This window comes from Podarcis vaucheri, assembly GCF_965113315.1.
Source record: "Podarcis vaucheri genome assembly, chromosome: 3".
NCBI classification, from domain to species: Eukaryota; Metazoa; Chordata; class Lepidosauria; order Squamata; family Lacertidae; genus Podarcis; species Podarcis vaucheri.
The window spans coordinates 48,002,084-48,024,587 of NC_138761.1; the positions used below are offsets into that span (position 1 = coordinate 48,002,084).

Consider the following 22,504-nt stretch of genomic DNA (forward strand, 5'->3'; position numbering starts at 1 on the left):
GCTCCACTTGCAACCATAAATGCCAATGAAATTGTTGTGATTGTTTTTATTAATTTTATTAAATATTTATAAGTGGCACTTTCATATAAACAAGGCGGTGTTAAAATGCACCAAGATTCGTACTCGGCTAATACTGTATGAAAGAGTTAGCGGCAGGCAGGCCTGGAAGGTGGAGGTGGCAGTGTAGAACTGGCAGTGAGAACCTGTTCTAGGGCAAGTGGGAAGGAAGTGGTGAAGTCAGAATACAGGTGCACTTGCTTGCTTGCAGCTGCAGCAGCAGAGAGCAGGCTTGACTGTTGACATGGCCTTACCAGTAAAGTTGCATGGGGAAGAAGAGGATGTTAAATAACCTTCTTCAAGCACCTGCCCTAAAGATCTTGCATCTCTCTAGTCTCACTGTTAAGTGGATTTATATATTATTGTTTCCCCCTTGAAGTATGCATTATAGTCTTTATTCTTAATATATCAGACACATGACTGATACATTTATGTCCATTTGCTTTTCTGTGGTTCTTTGGTCTGCTTCAGTGAGAGATGTTCCTGTTGGTCTACGAAAGAACATCCTCAGTATTTGCTGGGCCTGGTGTGAGGAAGCTCTATATTAATTGGTTGCTTGAACCAGGGTAGGGTAGCAGCAGGAATGGTTACTGCAGAGATTGAGGCTGTGGGCCCAGATGAGTGCTATCAGCCATCTGGTGATCTAGGAATGATAGGTGCAGCAGGTATATTTGAAGCACTGTCAGGGTATCTGAAGCACCCTGTAGGGGTGTGGAGCCAATTGTAGGAGATGGCTTCAATTTTATTTTACACAGCTTTCAATTTAATTATCACAGAAGAAGTGAGATTACCTATTATAAGCCCTTTAATCACTCTCGCTATTCAATTGAAATTGTTCAGGATATACTAAAGCTTTCTTCTTTTTCTTAGAAAACCCGAAATTAGTTTAGATTATACCCTCCCGAGGAAAACAAGCTTATCTTCTGACAGCAACAAAACCTTCTGTATGACTGGCCATTATACATCATCCCAAGATGAGTATTTGCAGTTGGCTGGAAGATGGGACCTGGGAAATCTGCTGCTCTTCAATGGTAAGTTTGTTTGTTTTTGCCCTTATGTGTTGCTGGTTATCTTGTACTAAACTGGTACCAGATATGAAAGAGGTTTTTAAAACTTTATTAGTGCCGTGCCATAGTTCTTATACCTAAAAAAAAGACAATTAAAACAAAAGAAGAGCCTGCTAGATCAATGGCCCATCTAATCCAGCCTCCTGGTCTCATAGTTGGCAGCCTGAGGCCTGTAGGAAACCTGCAAGCATAACAAACACTCTCCTTCCTGTAGTTTCCAGCGACTAGAATTCTGTATTTCTGTGACACTTTAGCTGCAATCCTGGTCTCCTTTTGTTTCCTTTTTTCATATGTTTTGCTCCTTTAAACATTGTTTTTTTCAATAAGAGCTGCCTTGAAGGCAGGATATAAGTCTTCCTACTAAAATAAATAACACTGCTGCTTTCTGGAAGGTGGCTGCCAAAAGGTGACTCAAAGAGCGTTGCTGGGGGAAGATCGCGTGTGAGGGCATGAGCACTGTCTGAGTCATTGTGGTGCCACATGGAAACCACATTGTTTCAGTTCCTGATATTATGGAAGACTTTTTATTAAGCCACCTTGAAAGATTCTTGGGGATGTAAATTGGAATAGGTCTGTTTTTAACTTTAGCACCATCGTTGAAGTAGTGTGCAACTTAGACTGTGTTGTTCGGCTTGTTCTTGCCTTGTGACAGATACCACACATTCAGGTCTTGTTCCATAGAAGTAATAAAGTATATTAGCCGGTGGCTCATGAATTTTGGCCACTGCAAATCCAGTGATCCGTGAAGATACATATTTGCACATTGCATGCCATGGGATTTCCTGTGGCTTCACATCTTGCTTTGCTTCTTTGAACGCAGATGCAGGCATGTCATCCACATGTGCAGTGTAATATGAGAACCAAACCTATGGGGACCTGTCTATCACTTATGAACTAAGATGTAGGTGAACTACAATAGAAGTATTATTTATTGTACATGAGGCAGCATATATTGAAACACATGTTTTTGTTTTTGTAGGTGCAAAAATTGGGCCAGAAGAAGCATTTTATCTTTATTCTTGTGGACCAGACTTTACCTCTGTAATGCCTTGCAAATATGGCAAAACAATAAGTGATTATACCAAATACATAGATAAAGAAATTCTGCAATGTGAACAAATCAAAGAACTCCTAATGACAAAGAGAGAAGTGGACACTGGACCTTTAACGGTAAGTTTGTAATCCTAGTACAGTACTAAATCTCTCTCTCTCTTTTTCCCATTACAGCATGAAAAATGAATGAGAAATTGTAAGCCACAATGCTCAGTGGTGACATTTATTTTAGAAGCATAGCCTAATTTATCTCAAGTATTCAGGGCAGGTAACAAATACCAAGAGTGTTTCTCTCCTACCCAAAGTCTTATTGTCTCAGGCCTGTGTGGGGAACCAGTGACCCCTACAGATGTTGCTGAACCACAATTCCAATCATCCATGGCCATTCTTGCTTGGGCAGATAGGAGTTATAGTTCAGCAACATTTGGCTACCAGAGGCTCCCAAGCCCTGGTGTATCTGTGATGTTCCCTTGGTCACTTGACTTGCATTTGGTTTTAACCACACTTTCTGTGACCACATTTTATTGGGAATAGCATTTGTGCCCAGGCCATCTCAGGCCACATCCTGATCTAAAATTCAACGCGTATGGCAGTCTTTGCTGCCACATTAGTTCTGTTAATGCTGCTATTGCAAAAAAACACCCCAAAAAACAAGTTCCAAAGACCATAAATGGAATAGGTGGAGAAGAGGGGATATGACAAAATGAAATGCAGCGAGATGTGAATCTAACTTATGGTACAAATATCTCAAACTCACTCCTCAACTTATTCAGATGCATTTTGTCTCCCTGAGAAACCTTTATTTATTCCTAACTTATCTCCTGTAGGTTGTCTCCTTTCTACCCTATAACTTAACTTTGTTTTCCATGTATCTCAACTCATAGTTACATTTCTGAAAGGCTAGTATTATTTCATTAAATGCGTAGGGATGAACTGCTGTGCCAGCTATGACAGTGGAAGCTCAAAAGAAAAGTGGTGATTTGGGTAAAAGCTGCAAGCTCCTTTAATGTTGTCTTGTATTTCAGGAAAGCCTTGCTACTGTTTACACCACTTGCTGCCCTGGCCACTATACAATCTATGAGCCAGTAATCAGGCTTAAAGGTCAAGCGAAAACCATTCCTTCCCAACGACCTTTCAGCTCAAAAGAAGTACAAAGCAATTTGCCAGATCCTTATTACCTGAAAGTGCTACAGCCGGCAGAATACAAAGGTCTTCAGGGCATACTGCACGAGATTGGTGGAACTGGGTCCTTTGTCTTCCTTTTTGCCAGGGTAAGATGCTGAAAAATTGCTTTACCTCTTAGTGCATTTGTCATGGCAGACTTTCAGGTCTTTTGATTGTTAGTATGTGGGGAAGCAAATAAAGTGAACTGGTGCATGAAACCTAGGCTGCTCCCAAACTGGCACCTCATAGGGCTACTAATAAGGAGCATTGTTGTTAATGGAGGTATAAGGAAAATGCTGTCAGTAAAAAAAATAATATTTTTCTGCTGTAAGCTGTAAGCAGAACTACAATCAGGGATATTGCACTTTTTTGTGTGTATAACCTGCTACGTTTCATCTACAGCAGCGTATGTGACACATCAGGTATGGGTGGGGAAGCTGCAGTTTACGTACAGTGATTCCCCCCCCCCAAAGGCCCAGCAATTCTTTTAGCATTAATTAAATAATTAAAACCTACGTTCTTACTCATTTACTGATTGCCCAATACTGCCCATAATGAAATCCTAACCTACCACTTCTTGCAAAGTGTTTCAAAATTTGTTTTGGTTTGGATGTGCAGGTTGGAAGTCTTTTAATTAGGAAGAAAAGCAACATTACTAAAACGGAATTGACTGGAAAAATAGCAGGGTCCCGTCCCCAGTCCCCCCGCCCCATTGCCATGCCAACTCCAGGATGGTGAAGCAATTTGTCTGTATGTATGGCAAGGCTGTGGATGTGGCAGAGGCCCCACCCTTACACCCCCCCCCCCGGGTCTGGATTTTGCCCTTCAGAGACTATGCTATTCATAGATTCAGGAGTACTGGATTAAAATCACTTTAATTAATAATGGGTGACATCCAGTGGACCACTGTGAAGTCCAGGGGACTGCATGGGTGAGGAAGGGGAGTTCCAGCATGGCCATTTCCCAATTTGCTTGAGGCACTCTTGAAGCACTTGAAATACACTACAAGGGTGGCCTAAATAGGCATTAAAGATAAAGGTAAAGGGACCCCTGACCGTTAGGTCCAGTCGCGAACAACTCTGGGGTTGCGGCGCTCATATCTCTTTACTGGCTGAGGGAGCCAGCGTACAGCTTCCGGGTCATGTGGCCAGCATGACTAAGCCGCTTCTGGCGAACCAGAGCAGTGCACGGAAACGCCATTTACCTTCCCTCTGGAGCACTACCTATTTATCTACTTGCACTTCGACATGCTTTTGAACTGCTAGGTTGGCATTACTTAGTTGTTATTCTGTCCAGTGCCTTGTTTGGTGATAGGATTGCACATGGTCTAGTCTCCCTTTACAAATCAACCCCTGCAATAAAGGCCTAAAATGTGCCACCAGTAGAGACCAAGAGCTTGCAGATGAAATAGCTCCTCCATGATACCTATAACAAGATAATCCATGTGCGGCAGGACAAGTAACACTGAAGTAACACTCTGTCAGACATGCTTTATTACTTAAGCGGCATATTGGCTTATTTTTAGGTTGTGGAAATCAGCGACTGTGAAGAAACCCAAGCTTTAGCTCTGAAAGTTATCCTTGCCTTAACCAAACACAATCAGCAGAGAATACATGAGTTAGAAAACTGCAATGGTTATTCCATGATTCATCAGGTGTTGATAAAGCCCAAATGTATTGTTGGATTTCATATTTTGCAGGTAAGGTGCTCTGCTGAAACCTTCTCTTTGCGTTGACTGATCTTGGCAAAATCGTTAGTCTACTTTTCACATTCACTTCTGGTTCATAACTTCACAAAACTGAATCTTTTTGCTATCCCTCTGCAAGACTCTCCTTGCAGGATGCTGCAGTGAGAAGATGATTCATCTGAATGAAAATGGGCAGTTCATACTAGATGTAGAGTCTAGAGCGGTGATTCAAGATGTCAAGCTGTTGGAAGAGCTGCTACTTGATTGGAAGATATGGTCTAAAGCCCAGGTGATTTGCACAGATCAGAACATGACTGCTCCACAACAAAATCAAAGTTAAAATATGGTTGTTACCAGAATTTGATATCTCTTTATTCCCCCTAGAAAGTGTGACGTGGTTTCCAAGGTCCCTTGGACCTCTAATGACCTAGATATATCCAAGAATACCCCCAAGCTATGCATTTTCTCCTTTAGAGGGTGTGCAGCCCTGTCCAGAACAAGCAGTTGGCCTGTCTTTCTGAATGTGCACTTATATAGAAAGGATTTGCTTTTTAATTCACGTAGGGGATCTCAGCCTTTTAGGGACCCAAGGGTACATTTGAATTGAAACTCAGGAGCACCACAAAATACCCATTTTACAGTAGAAAAAAATGGCAGCGCTCAGAGCCCTCCTGCAAAGTGGGCACCTCCAAACACCCCAAAATACTGTTCCAGCTAAACTTCAGGGTCCTCTCAATTTTAAGAAAAAAATGTAGAGGGGTTGTGGGGCTTGGGAGGTGCCATAGTGCTCAAAGGTGCCCTGCTGGGCATGGATGCCTGTATAGGCAGGTCAGTTACCTATTGTCTTCATGGTTCCCCTGGCAAACTTTTTCCTTGGTGAAATTTCTCCAGTGGTGTTAAAACAAATCTGTATTTGTTGTGTAAATGCTTTCATTGGTATACCAGTATCAATATATCTATAACCAAGGATTTTAAGAGCACGTTGGAGAAGTTAAACGTTCTGCAATATATCCTCCCTGCTTTGTGAAGAGAACTGGGGCAGGAGGCAGAAGATGCAGTTGTCACCTGTACCTGTGTTTAGGAAATAGTTAAAAGTGCAGAAAAGCCCCATCCTCCTGAATAATCTTCATAATTCTTAATGGTTATTGCACAAGTTTGACCACAAAAAACAGCCTCAGCAGGAGCATATGCAAACTTCTGATTCACAATCATTTTCAGGTCTGAATTCAGGTTCAAATGTTGGACTGGTGCTAATAGTACTTTAGACGGAAGCCTAACAAATATTTTGCTGGTGTCTAGATGTAAAATGTAAGTCCTGCATTCATTTGTGACCGCTGTTATGCTAAGCGCACAGGATGTTTTTCATTGACATCCCACTAACAATCTAGATTTCTGAAGTTTTGGGTTGCCTTGCTGGCTACAGTTTTTTTTTATTCTCCCAGCATTGCCAATACACTTTTGATGGCAACTTGCTTCTAACTTCATTTTGATTTTTTGTGTGCCTAAGACTACTTCTCTTTTTGCAGCCCAGTGTTTGGGAAACACTCTTATCAGCTCTGGAAGTCCTTATCCATGATGATCATTGGCAGCAGACGTTTAACATTAAGCAGCTCCTCAAAGCTCAAGTTGTGCATCACTTCCTTCTTACCTGCCAGGTTCTGCAGGTAAGGCACCTCAACCTTTGTTTTGAATGTTTCAGGTTCTTGTCTGTAGGAGTGAACATGTACATGATGGTTCACAGCATCTGACTCACACTCCCCCTCTTTCTCCAGCCCTATTAATAAAGATATTACATATAGTGATGATTTTGAACAGAAACTGTTGAATAGTGAAAGCCGTCCGGCTTTCCCAACTTCCACTGATGCCACTAACTGATTTATGATGATTTTAGTTAGATCTGCAAATGCCATAAGTCCTATTTAACTGTTATAACTCCACCCCTGATATCAGGCAGCTTTTGCTGGTGTTCTGGTGTAACATTTGCAACAGATAGCCCTTTCTACCAGTGCAGTCTTCCTGTGCTACTTAGAACCCCAGTACTCCAGAGTGCTTAATCAAATGGGGAACCTTCATAATTAGAAAAGGCTCTCCTGCTGTAGAAGTTACACTAGAACATGTAGAAGCCTGCAGAGCTATGTGATGATTGGGGGAGGGGGGTACAGGTACATAGCTCCACAGCCTTTTTCTACTCATGTTGCTCCTTTAAAGTATATCTGAACAGGACTTGAGATGACCTTGCATCACAAAAAGTATGCGCTTCTAACTTTCCTGGTCTGTAGGTCCCTCATGCCTCATTGGAATATTCTCCACAGATGCCAGTTAATGCAGATGATAGCTATATCTGAGATAGTAGATATGCATTACATTAGGTTTCAAAATTGCTTGATAGCAAGTTTCCACACGCACAAGTTAGGGTGGACCTTAGTGCTGCAAGCTATAATGCCAGTGTTTACAGGACCATGCTTGTAACATTGTCAATTGATCCTAAACCTTAAGTGTTGAGAATTGGTATCCCAGAGTAATTACCTTACAGATACTTCTAAAAATTCTAGATTTTGAAGGGGCCAATGGATCTGATTCAATCTCCTGTTTTGAAAGAGATAAACCATTGCCAGCAGGGAATTTTCTGACCATTTCTTGGAAAAGGTTATAAATAGCAGCTATACATAATACTGTAACATGCCCTCTGCTATACATGCATGTATCCTAGAAGTCTGAGTACAGGCAAAACAAAGGAATACAGTTTCATCAGATATATATCCTTGAACAGTACACAGAAGGAAATTGTGGTTTTGTAGGACTCTATTTGTTTTTCTCTTTGTTTCTTTCTTAGGAGCAGGAAGAAGAAAACTTCACATCTATGCCTACAGAAGTTTGCACATCATTTGTGAAAATAATTGAAGAAGTCCTTGGTTCTCCCCCAGATCTGGAATTGCTGGCACTGATCTTCAATTTCCTTTTAGCAGTTCACCCTCCTACTAATACATATGTGTGCCACAATCCCAGAGACTTCTACTTTTCCCTGCACATAGGTAAAGTATTGTTTTGACCTGAATCAGAAAATAAGAAACTAACTATATTAATACCACAGAAACATAGCAGCTTACCTTTTTTCAATCCCTGCCCTCTTAGTTTTATAGCTTCTACTCTTGATTTGTCTCCCCAGATTATATTCATACTTGCATTCTGATTGGTTTATGGTAGCAGATTTCTAGTCTCTCAGCCCTATTGTATTGAATTCAGAGCTTGATGTTCAACATATTTGACATATTTGTAAAAAGCTAATACAGTTGCACCTTGGATCCTGAACACCTTTCGAGTCAAACATTTTGGCTCCCGAACACTGCAAACCTGGAAGTGAGTGTTCCGGTTTGCGAACATTCTTTGGAACTCAAACATCCGACGTGGCATCCGATTGGCTGCAGGATGCCACGCCTTGGTTTCTGAACATTTTGGAAGTCGAATGGACTTCCAGAACGGATTCCGTTCGACTTCCGAGGTACCACTGTACCTGCAAAATAAATCATCTGATTTTAGGGATAAAGGATTTGAGGCCTTAAAAAATGACTTATTCAAAGTTGCTCTGTGCATTGGAACCTTGGATACTAGCTGTTTCACAAACAAGGTTGTACTTTATCAGTATCTTGCTCATAAACGTTCATGTCATCTTGGTCCTTGTTGCATGTACAGACACTGAAGAGTCAATTCTGTAGGTTTGTAGAGTGTGTCGTTGAGCTTGGTAAGATGCACTTATGAATAAATACATACAGGATTACACTGCATCTTTGTCAACACCCTCTAATATGTTTGTTCAGAGTGGCTCCGATGAATCACATTACTGGTCAAGACTTAGCGTAGTTCAATGTCTCCACTCTGTGCAAGGAATGAAATCTTCTGAGATGTTAAATTCCCTTGTTTGCTTTTTCTAGATGGCAACATTTTCCAAGAGAAGGTCCAATCCATTATGTATTTGAGGAATTCCAGCAGTGGCGGAAAATCTATTGACAGTCCAGCACTGGCAATTACAAGTCCAACTGGATTTTCAGCTGTTTGTCAAGAAAGTAAGTAATTGCCACAAGACCTGAGCTTCCCAAGTTACAGTGAAGTGAGAAGTGCAGCATAGAAGCTTAAAGGGACTGATTCAGGCTGGTGTAGGCAGCTGTGGTGGTGAAGTAGATACACTGTTCCTGCCTTGCCTTAGGAGAGAAGGCTGGAGCAGGGTGCACATTGCAAACTTTCTAGTGGTGCAGCTGACCTGCCTAATGGTATGTGAATCCAGCCTTGGCAGAATTGGTGGCAAAGCTCTTGCTAATGTTTGGTGCCTGATGGACATGATAATAGCTTACAGGAGATTATTAGAGGTTACCGCCAACACACTTCTGCTGCGCTTTACTGCTTGTGTGGTAGCACCTCAATAAAACCACTTCTTACTGTTTGTAGCAGAGTTTTCCCCAGAGGCAGAGGACAAGAACAGGAGTCATACTTAAATTCACAGTCAAGAGCTTCTTTATTGCTTGACTGGTTGCACAAGCATTTCTGTTACTATTACATACAAGCTGTTTACATTCCTTTATCTTTCCAGCACGGTATAATCTCAGTCCAGTAATTAACAATCCTGACACAGCAAAACTCACCGTATCAGCAGCACACATTGTCTTACTTCCAACCTTGTTGTCAGCGTGCGTGCTGACAGCGTGTGTGTGTGTGCTTTCCTCGTGTGGAAACTGCAGCCTGCAATTTCCTCCCTTTATTTGCACATCCAGCTGACACCAATCCATCGTTCTGCCCGGACACTGAGGTCCAGCGCCGAGGGCCTTCTGGCGGTTCCCTCGCTGCGAGAAGCCAAGTTACAGGGAACCAGGCAGAGGGCCTTCTCGGTAGTGGCGCCTGCCCTGTGGAACGCCCTCCCACCAGATGTCAAAGAGAAAAATAACTACCAAACTTTTAGAAGACATCTAAAAGCAGCCCTGTTTAGGGAACCTTTTAATGTTTAATAGGTTATTGTATTTTAGTGTTTTGTTGGAAGCCGCCCAGAGTGGCTGGGGAAACCCAGCCAGATGGGCGGGGTATAAATAATAAATTATTATTATTATTATTATATAAGCCTAGAGTGCCACTCCTACACACTAAAGAAAATTCCGGAACCCTCTTTAAAGCTTCCAGGATCTTTTTATCTGTTTCTTAAAGAATGTTTTCCTAACAGAGATGTAGGAACTTCTAACATTAATATAAGGGGGTCTGATATTTAACGCTCTGAAAAAAAATAGATTAAATTGAAAGCAAGGGGCGATATTCAGCTACATTTTACTTAGAGTGGACCCACTGAAATTAATCAACACAAATTAGGGCCATTAATTTCAGTAGATCTACTCTCAGTAAAACTTAGTTGCATACCATCCATGGCGATTAACGAAGCGTGTGCATTTCCAAAAGTGTAGTGAGTGTGCATATCCAATTTGGAAGATACTGGGATAAGATCTTCCACTTCCATTTCTCTCTTCAGTGCGGAAATTGTTTGGGGGTATTGGTCATTCGTTTTCAGAAAGCTGTCTCTGTGAGTTTCTGTATGTAATGCGAAGCTCTGGCTGTGAAGCTGGATTGTTTACACAGCTGCAAGATAAGAAAGTGAAATCATGCACATGCGCATGGCATTATGTGAGCAACTGAGAGTTTTGGTTTTGGTGTACTGAGAGGATGCAAGCAGATCTGCTGCTGTGGGGACCCACAGTGGTCTCTGTATACAGCAACCTACACTTAATCTACCTAGAACAATCTTGTGTTGCTGATCAATCAAGACTCAGGGCCAATTCCGCTTGCTTCACTGCCAACTGTGTTTCAGCTCTGCTGACGTCTGGTGGGAAGTTTGCTGGGCAAATCTGTTTATGGCAGCCTTCACACCATAAACAGCCACAGAAATGTCAAATTACACAGATATTCTATGCCCAAGACCAGTGTAGTCCTGGAACATTCTGTATTTAGGACTTCTGAAGTATTTCCTACAAGTCCTGGTGCTCTGCTTGCCTTGTGTACTGAAGCATGACTCAGAAGACATGTGTGACATCCGTTTTACTTTGGAGGCATGATATAAAATGCTGTATGAACACTTTGTGTGCAAAACCAATTAACAGCCTATATTTAGCTGACATTAATTATAATGCAGCAGGAAACTTTTTCAAGAAATGGATGTTCTCCAGTAGCTTGCTGTAGGTAACTGTTATGAAATATAGTCCTTTCTACATAAAGGTCCTGACTTATTATGCTTTGGAGTCTCTGCTTTAGAGACACAATACATGTTAACAAACAAATGTTTGGAACAGAGCTGTGGTCTCTCACCCCCAGTGTAGATGTCCCCACCCAAAGTTCAAAATCCCTGATTACTTGTGTTTCAGACCATGCTAGTGAAAAAATGTGTGTTTCGACTGGAGAAACAGTGGCAAGGAAAACTTAAGCACTCCCTTTTAGTCCCTTTGGCATTGATGCAAATACATAGCAATGTCAAAGCATATTTATAAGATGCCAAATAAGTTTCCACCTTCAGTTTATCAGCAGCAAGTAATAGTACATTACCAACCTTCAAAACAGTGGCATACTGCTTATATTATACAAAAATAATATTTAATTTACAAACTTTTGTTCAGTGGGCATGTTAATTTCAGTTAAATTAGGCGGGAAAGTGCTGGTGAAATTTCTTCCCTAGAGTAGTGTTAAGAGAGGAGTTGGTTGTTGACAAGGAAGACAGTAAAGATGAATAAATAAAAAAATTCCTTCCAGTAGCACCTTAAAGACCAACTAAGTTAGTTCTTGGTATGAGCTTTCGTGTGCATGCACACTTCTTCAGATACACACCTTCAGATACACACTTCTTCAGATGTGTATCTGAAGAAGTGTGCATGCACACGAAAGCTCATACCAAGAACTAACTTAGTTGGTCTTTAAGGTGCTACTGGAAGGAATTTTTTTTATTTTGACTATGGCAGACCAACACGGCTACCTATCTGTAACAGTAAAGATGAATGAGTGTGAGTGAACTTAAATAATGGGCGAAGAACAGTATTAGGTTTTATCCAGAAGCACTTTGTGGACCTTAAGAACATAAGAAGAACCTGGTGGACCAAGCCAGTGGTCCATCTACTCCAGCATCCTGTTCTCACAGTGGCCAACCAGATACATGGGGGAAACCAGGGACCAGTACATGAACACAAGAGCTCTCTCCTCTCCCATGATTTTCAGCAACTGGTGTTCGGAAGCTTTCCTACCTCCAGCTTCTAGTAGCCACTGACCCTGAAACCTTTTTTGGAAGCTGAATGCCCAGCATGGCTTCCGCGGCTTCTGATTGGCTGTAGGAGCTTTCTGCAGCCAATTGGAAGCTGCACCTTGGTTCTCAAACCGTTTGGGGAGTTGAATAGACTCCCAGAACAGATTAAGTTGGAGAACCAAGGTTCCACTGTAATATTTTCATTAAGGACTGATGTAAAAAAAAAAAAAAAAATGAGAATAGCACTTGCCATATTTGTTTTCTCAGGAAATGATTCTTCTGAAATCAGTGAACTACAGACAGCAGTTCCTCAGGCACCTGACCGGCGGTGTAAAAGCCTACCAACATCTCTTACTTCCTCTCCACAAATGCACCGAAAAGGGTTCTGTGGGAACATGGGCAGCAGTGCTGAGAACTTGAATATACTTCGAAAGACTGACGTAGATGAGCTACTGCATAAAAATAATTTGGTAAAGAGCTTGGAGGTTTTTAAAATGATGCAGGAGGTGCATTTACTCAGTAGCTGTGAATCGGCAAAAACAGTTGTAAATGTGGGAGAGTTGACTTCTGCTGAGACGTTTGATATTTCAAAGGAAGAGGTGGAAATGTTGGACAAGCCTTCAGAGAACCAAGAAGCAAACACAGGAATGAAATCTAGTGAAGATGGCGCTGCACCCGCATTGTCCCTGAGGCGTCCTGACAATCTGAAAGGGTTGTCTATCTTTCAGAAAAGTCATGGCAACTTTGCAGGTTTGGGATTAGCCTTTTCAGCTCATAGTGGATCCACCATTGCTCATTGGCCAAGCCTGGCTGATAAGAGTGTAGCTTCGGAAGGCTGGGAACATCTCGCCTTTTCCTCGACTAGCAAACAGGCTCCTCTGAAATCCGAAAGCACTGCTGATAGGTACGTGGATGTGAAAGTTTATAATTCTCACGTTCATGCAGTTTGCACTTGGCAAGAACTGAACTTTGCTTGGCTGATTTTGTGGACAAAAGTAGCCCCAAAATATTAGGTGAATCATCCCTCAGAACAGAGGTGGGCAACCTCAGGTCCTCCAGATGTTGCTGAACTACAGCTCCCATTATCCCTGGCCATTGACCATGCTTGCTGGGGCTGATGGGAGTTGTAGTTCAGCAGCAGCTGGAGAGCCAAACTGTTCCCCACAACTGCCTTAGAACAAGAGTGGTTAACCTTTTTGGAACTGAGGGCTGCATGGATCCATGATCAACCCTTGGGTTCATGGCAAGTAGGCATGGGCAAAGTGTAGAAATTGCTATGGCCTCTTTTTTTTAAAAGGACAAGTTTGAGAAGGTCACAAAAGCCGTTTGGGATCACAGAATTGCAAAGAATGGCCTTTTTTATATATGTGTGAAATGGACCTATTTTGCAGGACCTTAGGGACACAATAAACCATTTAATATGCAGTCACACAGAGAAAAATACTATTTATTTATATGTATGCATGCATGCGACCTGGATTATTTTATTCTACTGTAGTGGTGTTTTCAGCAACCACAGTTTGTCTGGTAACTTGTGCCCCTTCACAAGACACAATTCTCCATGTGATTGTGTTCATGAATTACATATTGGAACTTTCCTTTTGGATAGGACTCATGCTGTAGAGTTTTATATAAAGAGTGGAGCTATTAAGATAACTTTCTATTAAAGAGATTCATTCTCTTCTACTGGGTGTAAGACATGGTGCAGTTGAGGCAGAAGCAAGCGGATTACCATTCTTCTTGTTGCATTCCAGCCCCCACTCATTCTGGCAATGACTGCAATCTTCTACTACTGTGCAACAATAAATACAAAGGGCATCTTAGTAATAAACTCTCTTCTTCCGATCAGATCAACAGAAGACTGTCTCGTACTCGTATGCTGTGGTTTCTATCAGCTCTTGAGGAGAGTACTTTTGATCTTGCCAGATGTCATGCTTCAAGATGTGATGGACAAGCTTATTCAGCCAGATGTTCTCATAGTTCTTGTGAACCATCCGTCTCCTCTCATACAACAAGGAGTTATTAAAGTAGGAAAAATACGTGTTTGTTTGTGTTTGTGTAAAAGTATAATATACACATTTGCAGCCTTATTAAACTGCTTAAGCAATCTCATGGGTCACAATCAAAGCTGTAACTAGGGACCTTTCCTGAACATCTTCTCTCACTCCCACTACCATAATGCTAAAAATAGGGGATACCCAATGAAGTTGACTAGCTGTAGGTTTAGAATATGGTATAAAAAAGTAGTTTATTTAATGAATGAATGCCAGTGAATGGCCTAGAAGCACATGATCATGCAGCATTGTCTGTGCCAGATTTACACATAAGCTAAACAAGCTATAGCTTACGGCCCCACTCTCTTGGGCCCCCCCAAAAAAAATTAAAGTAAAAAAAAAACCACTGGAAGTACATTTCCAAAATATAAGATAAAAAACAAATAAAATCTACATACAACAACAGCGTTTTGTGTTGTGTAGGCTCCTATTTGTTATGTGCAAATGGCTTTAGATACCTATTAGGTCTATAAATTACCATATATTCAACACAAGGAACAGTGACAATTTGTTGTTGACAAAGGACAGCTGGACATATAAAGGGCCCCATTACCTTCAGTAGCTTAGGGCCTCATTAAACCTAAATCCGGCCCTGAGCATTGTTTTATATACGGTATATATCTTCTATTCTCTGAATGGGAAACCACCAGAATTAACATGCAAGAGTGGGAAATAAGTACAATATATATTAAGTATAATTATATTAAATGTGTATATGGACTTCACTGCCACAAGCAATGGCATGATTGCTACCTTAAATACTGTAGTTTTAGAAAAAGAATTTCATAATGAATAACTTAAAATCATTCTTCTGTTCCCTCAGCTTTTGGACACATATTTCAGCAGAGCAACCAGGGAACAAAAGGAGAAGTTCCTGAAGAATCGTGGTTTCTCTTTGTTAGCTAACCAATTATATCTTCACCAAGGCACTCAAGAACTTATGGAATGCTTCATGGAAATGCTGTTTGGTCGATCAGTTGGTCTTGATGAAGAGTAACTAATACTTTTTTATTCTCTATAGATTAACTTATTTTTAGCTGAGCTAAAAATTGGGCAGTATGCTGTAGGCAAATATAAATTGCTTGCCAAGTGCCTTCAGTTCCCTGCAAAGGCTTACTCAGAATAAATCAATTTATACTATAAACAGTTCATAAGAACTCCAGTTCCATTAGTGCACCTCAAAGAAAACCATTTCATCAATCCTTATTTTGTTTTGTGAAATATACACTCCTTCTTTTGTACTGTGTGTTGTATTTGGCCAGATTAGGCTCATTTGGTTGTATCCAAAGCAGCACTAATAGTGTTCCACAGCTCTTTAATTTCCTCTTCTCCCCCTTTACATGCGCAAAATCTTCTCCAGGGTTTCTCCCAATTTTAAAGATACCCTGGGCAAGGCGTGTCTCTCTCTGTGTGTGTGTGTGTGTGTGTGTGTGTGTGTGTGTGTGTGTAGGCAGGCTCCAGGAGAATCACAGAATTGTAGAGTTGGAAGGGACCCCGAGGGTTTAGTTCTACTAGTGAGAGTCTACTGGTGAAGGAAAGGAAAGGAAAGGAAAAAGGAAAGGGAAAGGGAAAGGAAAGGGGAAAGGAAAGGAAAGAGGAAAGGAAAGGAAAGAGGAAAGGAAAGGGGAAAGGAAAGGAAAGAGGAAAGGAAAGAGGAAAGGAAAGAGGAAAGGAAAGGAAAGGAAAGGAAAGGAAAGGAAAGGAAAGGAAGTTTTTCACCCCTGATCTAATTGTTTCACTGCTAATCCCTGCAGTGTATCAAAGTCTCTGTTTGTGGCCAAGTTATTTTATTTATAGCAAAAGATTTTCCTGACTTTGTGTTCATGATGGTGCCAGCAGCAGAATGATTTATCACAGCCAGTAGGGTTTATCATAGCCAATAAGATTTTTAGTTTTTCTACTAATGTGATTTTTCTCTGTCCTGTAATACAGAAGCTGAATTGAATTTGTTATCTCTTATTATTAAATCCCAGGACTTGTTAGGCTAGCAAATTAAGTACTTAGGATAGTGCTGTGTGTCAAATCATGATGCTATTCAGTGCCAGAGGTTTGATTTCATCCACATACCTTGTTATTAACCGCATACGAATTTGTAAATCCAAGTTCCATCTTGCTTCTAATAGCCTAACACAGAAAGGTCAATAAGATGTGGGTTGATTGTTATTTTTGTTGCATATTTAAAGCTGCATTACAGATTGCCTTTTCCTCCCTTTAACAGCTTTGATTTAGAAGATGTGAAAGGTGCTGGACTTTTTCAAAAGTGGTGTGTGATACCTGTTCTGGGGCTTATAGAGAACTCCCTCTACGATAGCGTCCTGCTGCATAACTCCCTCTGTTTCCTGATGCAAATCATAAACTCCTGTTCTAAAATGGCAGACATGCTGCTAGATAATGGCTTGCTATATGCACTGTGCAATACTTTGGCAGCTCTCAACGGGTTAGAAGCCAAGTAAGTGATGGATTAGTCCTTACTATTTTAGAATTCCTACACTGTATAGATTGCTCTCGTTTTTGTTCAAGTAGCAGGCAGTCTTGTCCCAAGAAGCAGTAAGCAAGTGACAGGAGAGCTCATTTCCATTCTTAAATTAGTAATGGGTCTAATAAATTCTGTTGCCAAAGAGAGTGCTTATTATCTCAGCATAACAAGTCCTTCTTACAGGGCATGAGTAGGCAAGCTAAGGCCCAGGGGCCGGTTCCGGCCCAGTCGCCTTCTAAATCCAGCCTGCGGACGGTCTGGGAATCAGCGTGTTTTTACATGAGCAGAATGTGTCCTTTTATTTAAAATGCATCTCTGGGTTATTTGTGGGGCATAGGAATTTGTTCATATTCTTTTTTCCAGAATATAGTCTGGCCCCCCACAAGGTCTGAGGGACAGTTGACTGGCCTCCTGTTGAAAAAGTTTGCTGACCCCTGCTTTAGGGTTTCCTGTATTCAAATTTTTAAGCTTTGCATGCTGTTATAAACATTTGTTTAGAATGTGCTGGTCATTGTACAGGATGAGCATCTTTCGATGGACATTTCCTAGAAAGCTTACGGTTCTTAGTTAGATGTATAAATTAAGTATTGGATGGGAAGGTCAGGAATTGCCAAGCAAATAATGGGATTAGGGTAGACACAGGTTAGTTGGCACTGAATATGTGTGTCGTTCTTATAAAAATAATGGAATTCAAGTGAACGATTTTACTTCCTTTGCAGCAGCATCTCAAACGACTACAGGTTACTTGTGTGTGATATACAGCAGTTACTTGTAGCGGTGACAATCCATGCCTGCAGCTCTTCAGGTTCCCAGTATTTTCGGATTATTGAAGATCTCATGGTGTTACTTGGACATCTTCAGAACAGCAAGAACAAAAGAACACAGAGTATGTCGCAAGTTCCTTTGTGTGAATGTACTGAAAAGTAACTTTTTTATTTATTTTAACAATTTCACAGTTTGAAGAAATGCTTGATCTCTTCCTTTCAGATATGGCCATTGCTTTGCAGTTCAGAGTCCTACAAGCAGGCATTGAGTTCATAAAAACTGCAGCAAATCAAGACTCAGAAGATCTAAGCAATTCGTCCCAATTAATTCCTTCACATCAGCAGGCTATATTGCAAAAACGTCAGAGCATCGCTGGTGAGTAATGAAATTCAGCACAAGTTGTTTCTTTTTCTTTTTTCTTTGAAATTAGAAATCCCTGATCATAATTTGCTGTGAAACCTATCCCATTGTGGAGATGTTCTTTTAAAATGTTAAAGTTTCCCATGAGTGAATGTTGTTATCGGGGACTTTGCAAAGCAGGATTGGGACATACAATCTTGAACCAGTTCAGTTAAATGACAGCATTGCATGTGTGCACATATAATTAGGTGCCCTTTCATATAGAGGAAGACCAGCAGGACACCGGCTAAGGAGAGGCAGACTTTTTGGGACTGCATAAAAACAGCACAAACTGGAAGAGGAGCATTGATCAGAGACAGGAATCAGGATGGGGTACCGACTAAACATAGTGGAGAAATCCTGTTCAGTTCTCATGAAAGTGTACCAAATTTCCCCTTCCTGAAACAATACGCAAGCCTTCCTTTTGTGCGTCTCTAAATTTTGTAATGCAGTTGTACAGCAAAAAATGTGTACAAAGATGCATGTATTAGGGGAAAGTGTGCATTAAAATGCACCTGAGTGCAAAAACGACTTAACAAAAGTGCATTATATTAGGGAAGGTTGTTTGCAAAAATATGTATGCTAGGAAAAATGAGCACCCAGATGATAACAATTTTTCACGAGGACTTGATTCGAATGCTAAGGTTAGAAAAATGGAAAACTCTGAGAATCCAAAATGGACATACTCTCCATCCCTAGACTGCACCTGGTCATCATTATTTAGTTATGAGTTCAGAAAACAGCTAGTGTAGACATATCCTTGGGCACATTTGATCTCCATCAATTCACCCAGTTGGGATATTAGCTCAATAGCCTCCTGCCATTTTCAGAACTGGAGTGCCAGTTCAACTTTTCCTGTTTCTAGACTCTCTTTGAACTCTGATTTTATTTTATTTTATTTTGTTGTAAAATGACTTTGCAGTATGTATATACAGTGGTGCCCCGCAAGATGAATGCCTCGCAAGACGGAAAACTCGCTAGACGAAAGAGTTTTCCGTTTTGGAGGTGCTTCGCAAAACGAATCTCCTATGGGCTTGCTTCGCAAGACGAAAATGTCTTGCGAGTTCCTGCGGGGTTTTTCTCCTTCCCCCCCCTTTTCTAAGCCGCTAAGCCGCTTATCAGCTGATCTGATAAGCTGATAAGCCGCTAAAAGCCGCTAATAGCGCTAATCCGTCAATGGCCTTGCTTCACAAGATGAAAAAACCGCTAAACGAAGAGAATCACGGAACGGATTCTTTTCGTCTTGTGAGGCACCACTGTACTTCAGATTAGTCACATAAAACTGATTTTTTTTTGTTTTTTGTTTAAAACAAAGGTTCAATTGCAATGAAAGACTCCATTATTCCTCATCTACCAAGACAACATTTCCTTTCTTACGGTCAACTTGAGATGCCTTCCTCCTTCAGTCTGTTAAATTTGGAGTTGTCCCTCCTGTCCCCTTTTGGAACTGCTTTCTGTTCGTTCCCTACAGATACAGGTGCAGTAATGGTAGCTGTGCCTACCAGCTCATTCTGAAAAAACATTTCTCAGGAAATGCTTTTGCAGAATTAGATTTAGAGCATCGTGTCATCAAAAATGTTTTGATGATATGTAAATCAGCTAGATTTCTTGAAGCTGTTTTGACACTTAGCCTGGCTGATTCCCCCACCCCACTTTTAGTTCACATTGATGAATCGTCTAACATTTGTGCTCCTTTCCTAAGAAAATTGAAAGTTTCCCTCCTTTTGATCACCACTAGAGTCTTTATCAGTAGCGCTGGGGCTCTTAATCGATAGCTCTTTTATTGATATTTCTTTTTCTGTTGATATTTCTTTTTCATTTTGAAGCAGCTAGAAAATTTTCTCTTGCTCAGTCAGACACATTGCTAATGAGAATGCGCACAATTGCAAGCGATGAACTCAATTTGATGATGCAGCGAAGAATGAGTCATGACAACCCTGTTTGTGCCACCGAAGCAGAGCTTACACAGAGGTTACAGAGAATTACTGTTCTGTCAACCAACAGGTTCATGTATCAAGGTAATAATACTCCTTCAAAAATTATCAGGTTGTTTTTAATGTTAAATGGGTGGGGTAGTAACAACAACAACCTTAAAATTCATCCCATTTACCAATAGCTATATTATCAACTTCCTTAATTGAATATTTGCACTCCACTAGGACATAGCATTGGTTTTGCCAAACTGAAAAGGGCATTTCCATTTCTGGCTTGCTTGGCTTACATGAGAAGCATTAATATTTGCTTTTAGACAGAAGTAAGATTGGAATTGTTGCACGGAGTTTTACAAAATGGCCACACTTTCAGGATGTAAAATTAAACAAATTAGCTAATAAGAATGTGAGGAAATATATGAAGTCAGTATGGAGTAGACCCATTGAAATCAATGTTGATGAAATCCATTGATTTCAGGGGATCTACTTTGACATTGTTGGATACAACTTAAGGTCATTTGCTGCAGCATTATTTAAAAGAGTTCTTAAGCCACCTCTCTGAGCGCACTGTCCTAGTAAGGTGACTTACAAAACTCTAAAATTCATGAAAAATGCAATAGCCCACATTGAGAGAAGCAGTAACAAGATTTTTCCCAACTTACAGCACAATTCAGCCGAACACAGGCTTGAATAAATTTATTTTTATACACATTATAGTGGATATTACTTGTGTCGCTTAAAAAAGGGTGAACGTGGCTCCGGATTGGAATCATCTGATTTTTAACACTGACCTAACAATGTTTTTTTTAAAAATTACAGAGTTTTCTGAAAACTGCCTTGATATTCTGGACATAATGGAGGACCCAGTGCAGAGCAGACTTTCAGTTTCACAGATGGAAGAGGCAGAAAAGGAGGATCAACCAGAGCAACCTAGCCTTAAATTTGCTTTCTTGAAAGAAATTTTGAAGATAATGATCGAAGGAATTGGATTGTCTGTTGTAAGTTACCATGCTTGGTGTTATCTCCTGCAGCCTGTTGTCTCCAATACCTCAGTCCCCCTTTATGTATTCTGGATATACAGGTCTTACAATTTGTTTTCCCCCTTTATTTTATCAGTTCTCTTTTAACCTGTAAGCCAAAATTATCTCTTAGGGGGCATGTGTATTTAGGTTTGGGGTCAGAATATGTTTCCTATTGGAACTTGCATAAAGTTTCTAAATAATTACGTCTTATTTAGTAACTGTTGAATGTGGATTTGATATGCAGCTTGAACAGTATTAAAACATTCCAAAGCTTTTGAACCCAATCCTGTAAAAATTTGTTCTTGTTGATTGAAGCCATTTTTATTAAAGCTTTTGGCTTTTACCTCCATTTGTGTATGTGATATATACAGTGTTTTTTTCGGGGGGGGGTACACATACCCCTAAACATTTTGTGAATCTAAGTCTGGCCTCATTGAAGGGAAGTATTTCAATATGAGTAGGAAAATGAGAGTTTTTTTAAGAAAAAAAGCACAGGATATATATCTGAAACATTATTCATGGCAGGAGGGGGTGGAATCTTCAGTGACAGTGCATTACGTTACTTGCATTTTGTTTTATATACAAAATCAAACAGAGGCTTTATTTGTCAGATTAGGAAAAAGCATCTGGTTAAGTTCTCTAAACTTTTTTTATTTCTTTAGGGCACAAGTAGATCTAGTACCCCGAAGCAACAGTGGAAGAGAATTCTCTTGTCATGTAAGGATACATTTCGCGTGCAGCTTGGAAGATTGCTTGTGCATGCTCTGTCTCCAGCACGCCCTTTACAGGAGAGAAAGCAAACTCTGGAGATCCTATCTGAAATCAGCCACCAGGAAATTTTGCGAGACTGTCTAAGTCCAACTTTGCAAGTAAGCATGGTGGTGCTTCTTAACACTGAACGAGAAATCCATTGACCTTAAAACCAATTACTTACAATTCTTGTTTTGCTTTTCAGCATGGGCCCAAACTGTCACTCTACTTATTTGAGTTAATGCACGATCACAAGGAGCAGCTGTCCAATGAAGATCAGTTAGTAGTGGGAGTGTTTATGAATGCATTAAAACTTTGTGGTTACAAATATATTCCTCTCAACGCACCACCAAAGCCAGACCTTATAAAAGCTATGAGAGAGGTGCGTAAGTCTATACAATCACTGTTCTTCTTGATCTTCATTTGACTAATTGTCATTGAAATGGTCTTTAGGGGACAAAGTCACATTTTTGCCTTGTTTAGGAGATGTATACATCAGTTGAGAGGAAACAGTTGAGAGAGCTAGCTTTTGTGCCACAAAAGATTGCTTTCTAGAGATTTCTGGAACATTTTTCTGAAGATAATAAAAAAGGAAAAGCTTATAAAATGCTTTAAAATGAATCATTGATACAAGAAATAAGAAAATACTGGTAAGTAACTGAAAAGAAAAGAGCCCCTAAATCTTTTTTCTAACAATTTTTTGTCAGGATCAAAAAAAATATGAGGCAGAGGAAGATGTAAACAAAGCTGCTTGGGAGAAGACTATGGCTAATAATAGGCAAACGTAAGTTGTTCCTGTTTTCATTAAGAATGGCATTAGGTGT

The 22,504-nt window shown here is 40.5% G+C and overlaps 1 protein-coding gene across 3 annotated transcripts in view; it reads left to right on the forward strand.

Moving 5' to 3' along the window:
* LYST (lysosomal trafficking regulator) overlaps nucleotides 1–22,504 on the forward strand; it is a 79,412-nt gene that overhangs the window by 29,077 nt on the left and 27,831 nt on the right. Inside the window, exons 15-33 of one of the 3 annotated variants that reach the window (XM_082214946.1) lie at nucleotides 928–1,088; nucleotides 2,104–2,294; nucleotides 3,203–3,448; nucleotides 4,867–5,040; nucleotides 5,168–5,317; nucleotides 6,555–6,692; nucleotides 7,862–8,060; nucleotides 8,958–9,089; nucleotides 12,551–13,187; nucleotides 14,133–14,310; nucleotides 15,161–15,330; nucleotides 16,556–16,786; nucleotides 17,536–17,699; nucleotides 17,801–17,953; nucleotides 19,804–19,995; nucleotides 20,728–20,906; nucleotides 21,593–21,799; nucleotides 21,886–22,062; nucleotides 22,388–22,464. In XM_082214946.1, the coding sequence (XP_082071072.1) occupies nucleotides 928–1,088; nucleotides 2,104–2,294; nucleotides 3,203–3,448; nucleotides 4,867–5,040; nucleotides 5,168–5,317; nucleotides 6,555–6,692; nucleotides 7,862–8,060; nucleotides 8,958–9,089; nucleotides 12,551–13,187; nucleotides 14,133–14,310; nucleotides 15,161–15,330; nucleotides 16,556–16,786; nucleotides 17,536–17,699; nucleotides 17,801–17,953; nucleotides 19,804–19,995; nucleotides 20,728–20,906; nucleotides 21,593–21,799; nucleotides 21,886–22,062; nucleotides 22,388–22,464 (3,756 nt within the window). Of the gene's footprint in view, nucleotides 1–927; nucleotides 1,089–2,103; nucleotides 2,295–3,202; nucleotides 3,449–4,866; nucleotides 5,041–5,167; nucleotides 5,318–6,554; nucleotides 6,693–7,861; nucleotides 8,061–8,957; nucleotides 9,090–12,550; nucleotides 13,188–14,132; nucleotides 14,311–15,160; nucleotides 15,331–16,555; nucleotides 16,787–17,532; nucleotides 17,700–17,800; nucleotides 17,954–19,803; nucleotides 19,996–20,727; nucleotides 20,907–21,592; nucleotides 21,800–21,885; nucleotides 22,063–22,387; nucleotides 22,465–22,504 lie in introns of all 3 variants that reach the window. The other 2 variants (XM_082214944.1, XM_082214945.1) reach the window with 2 other exon arrangements.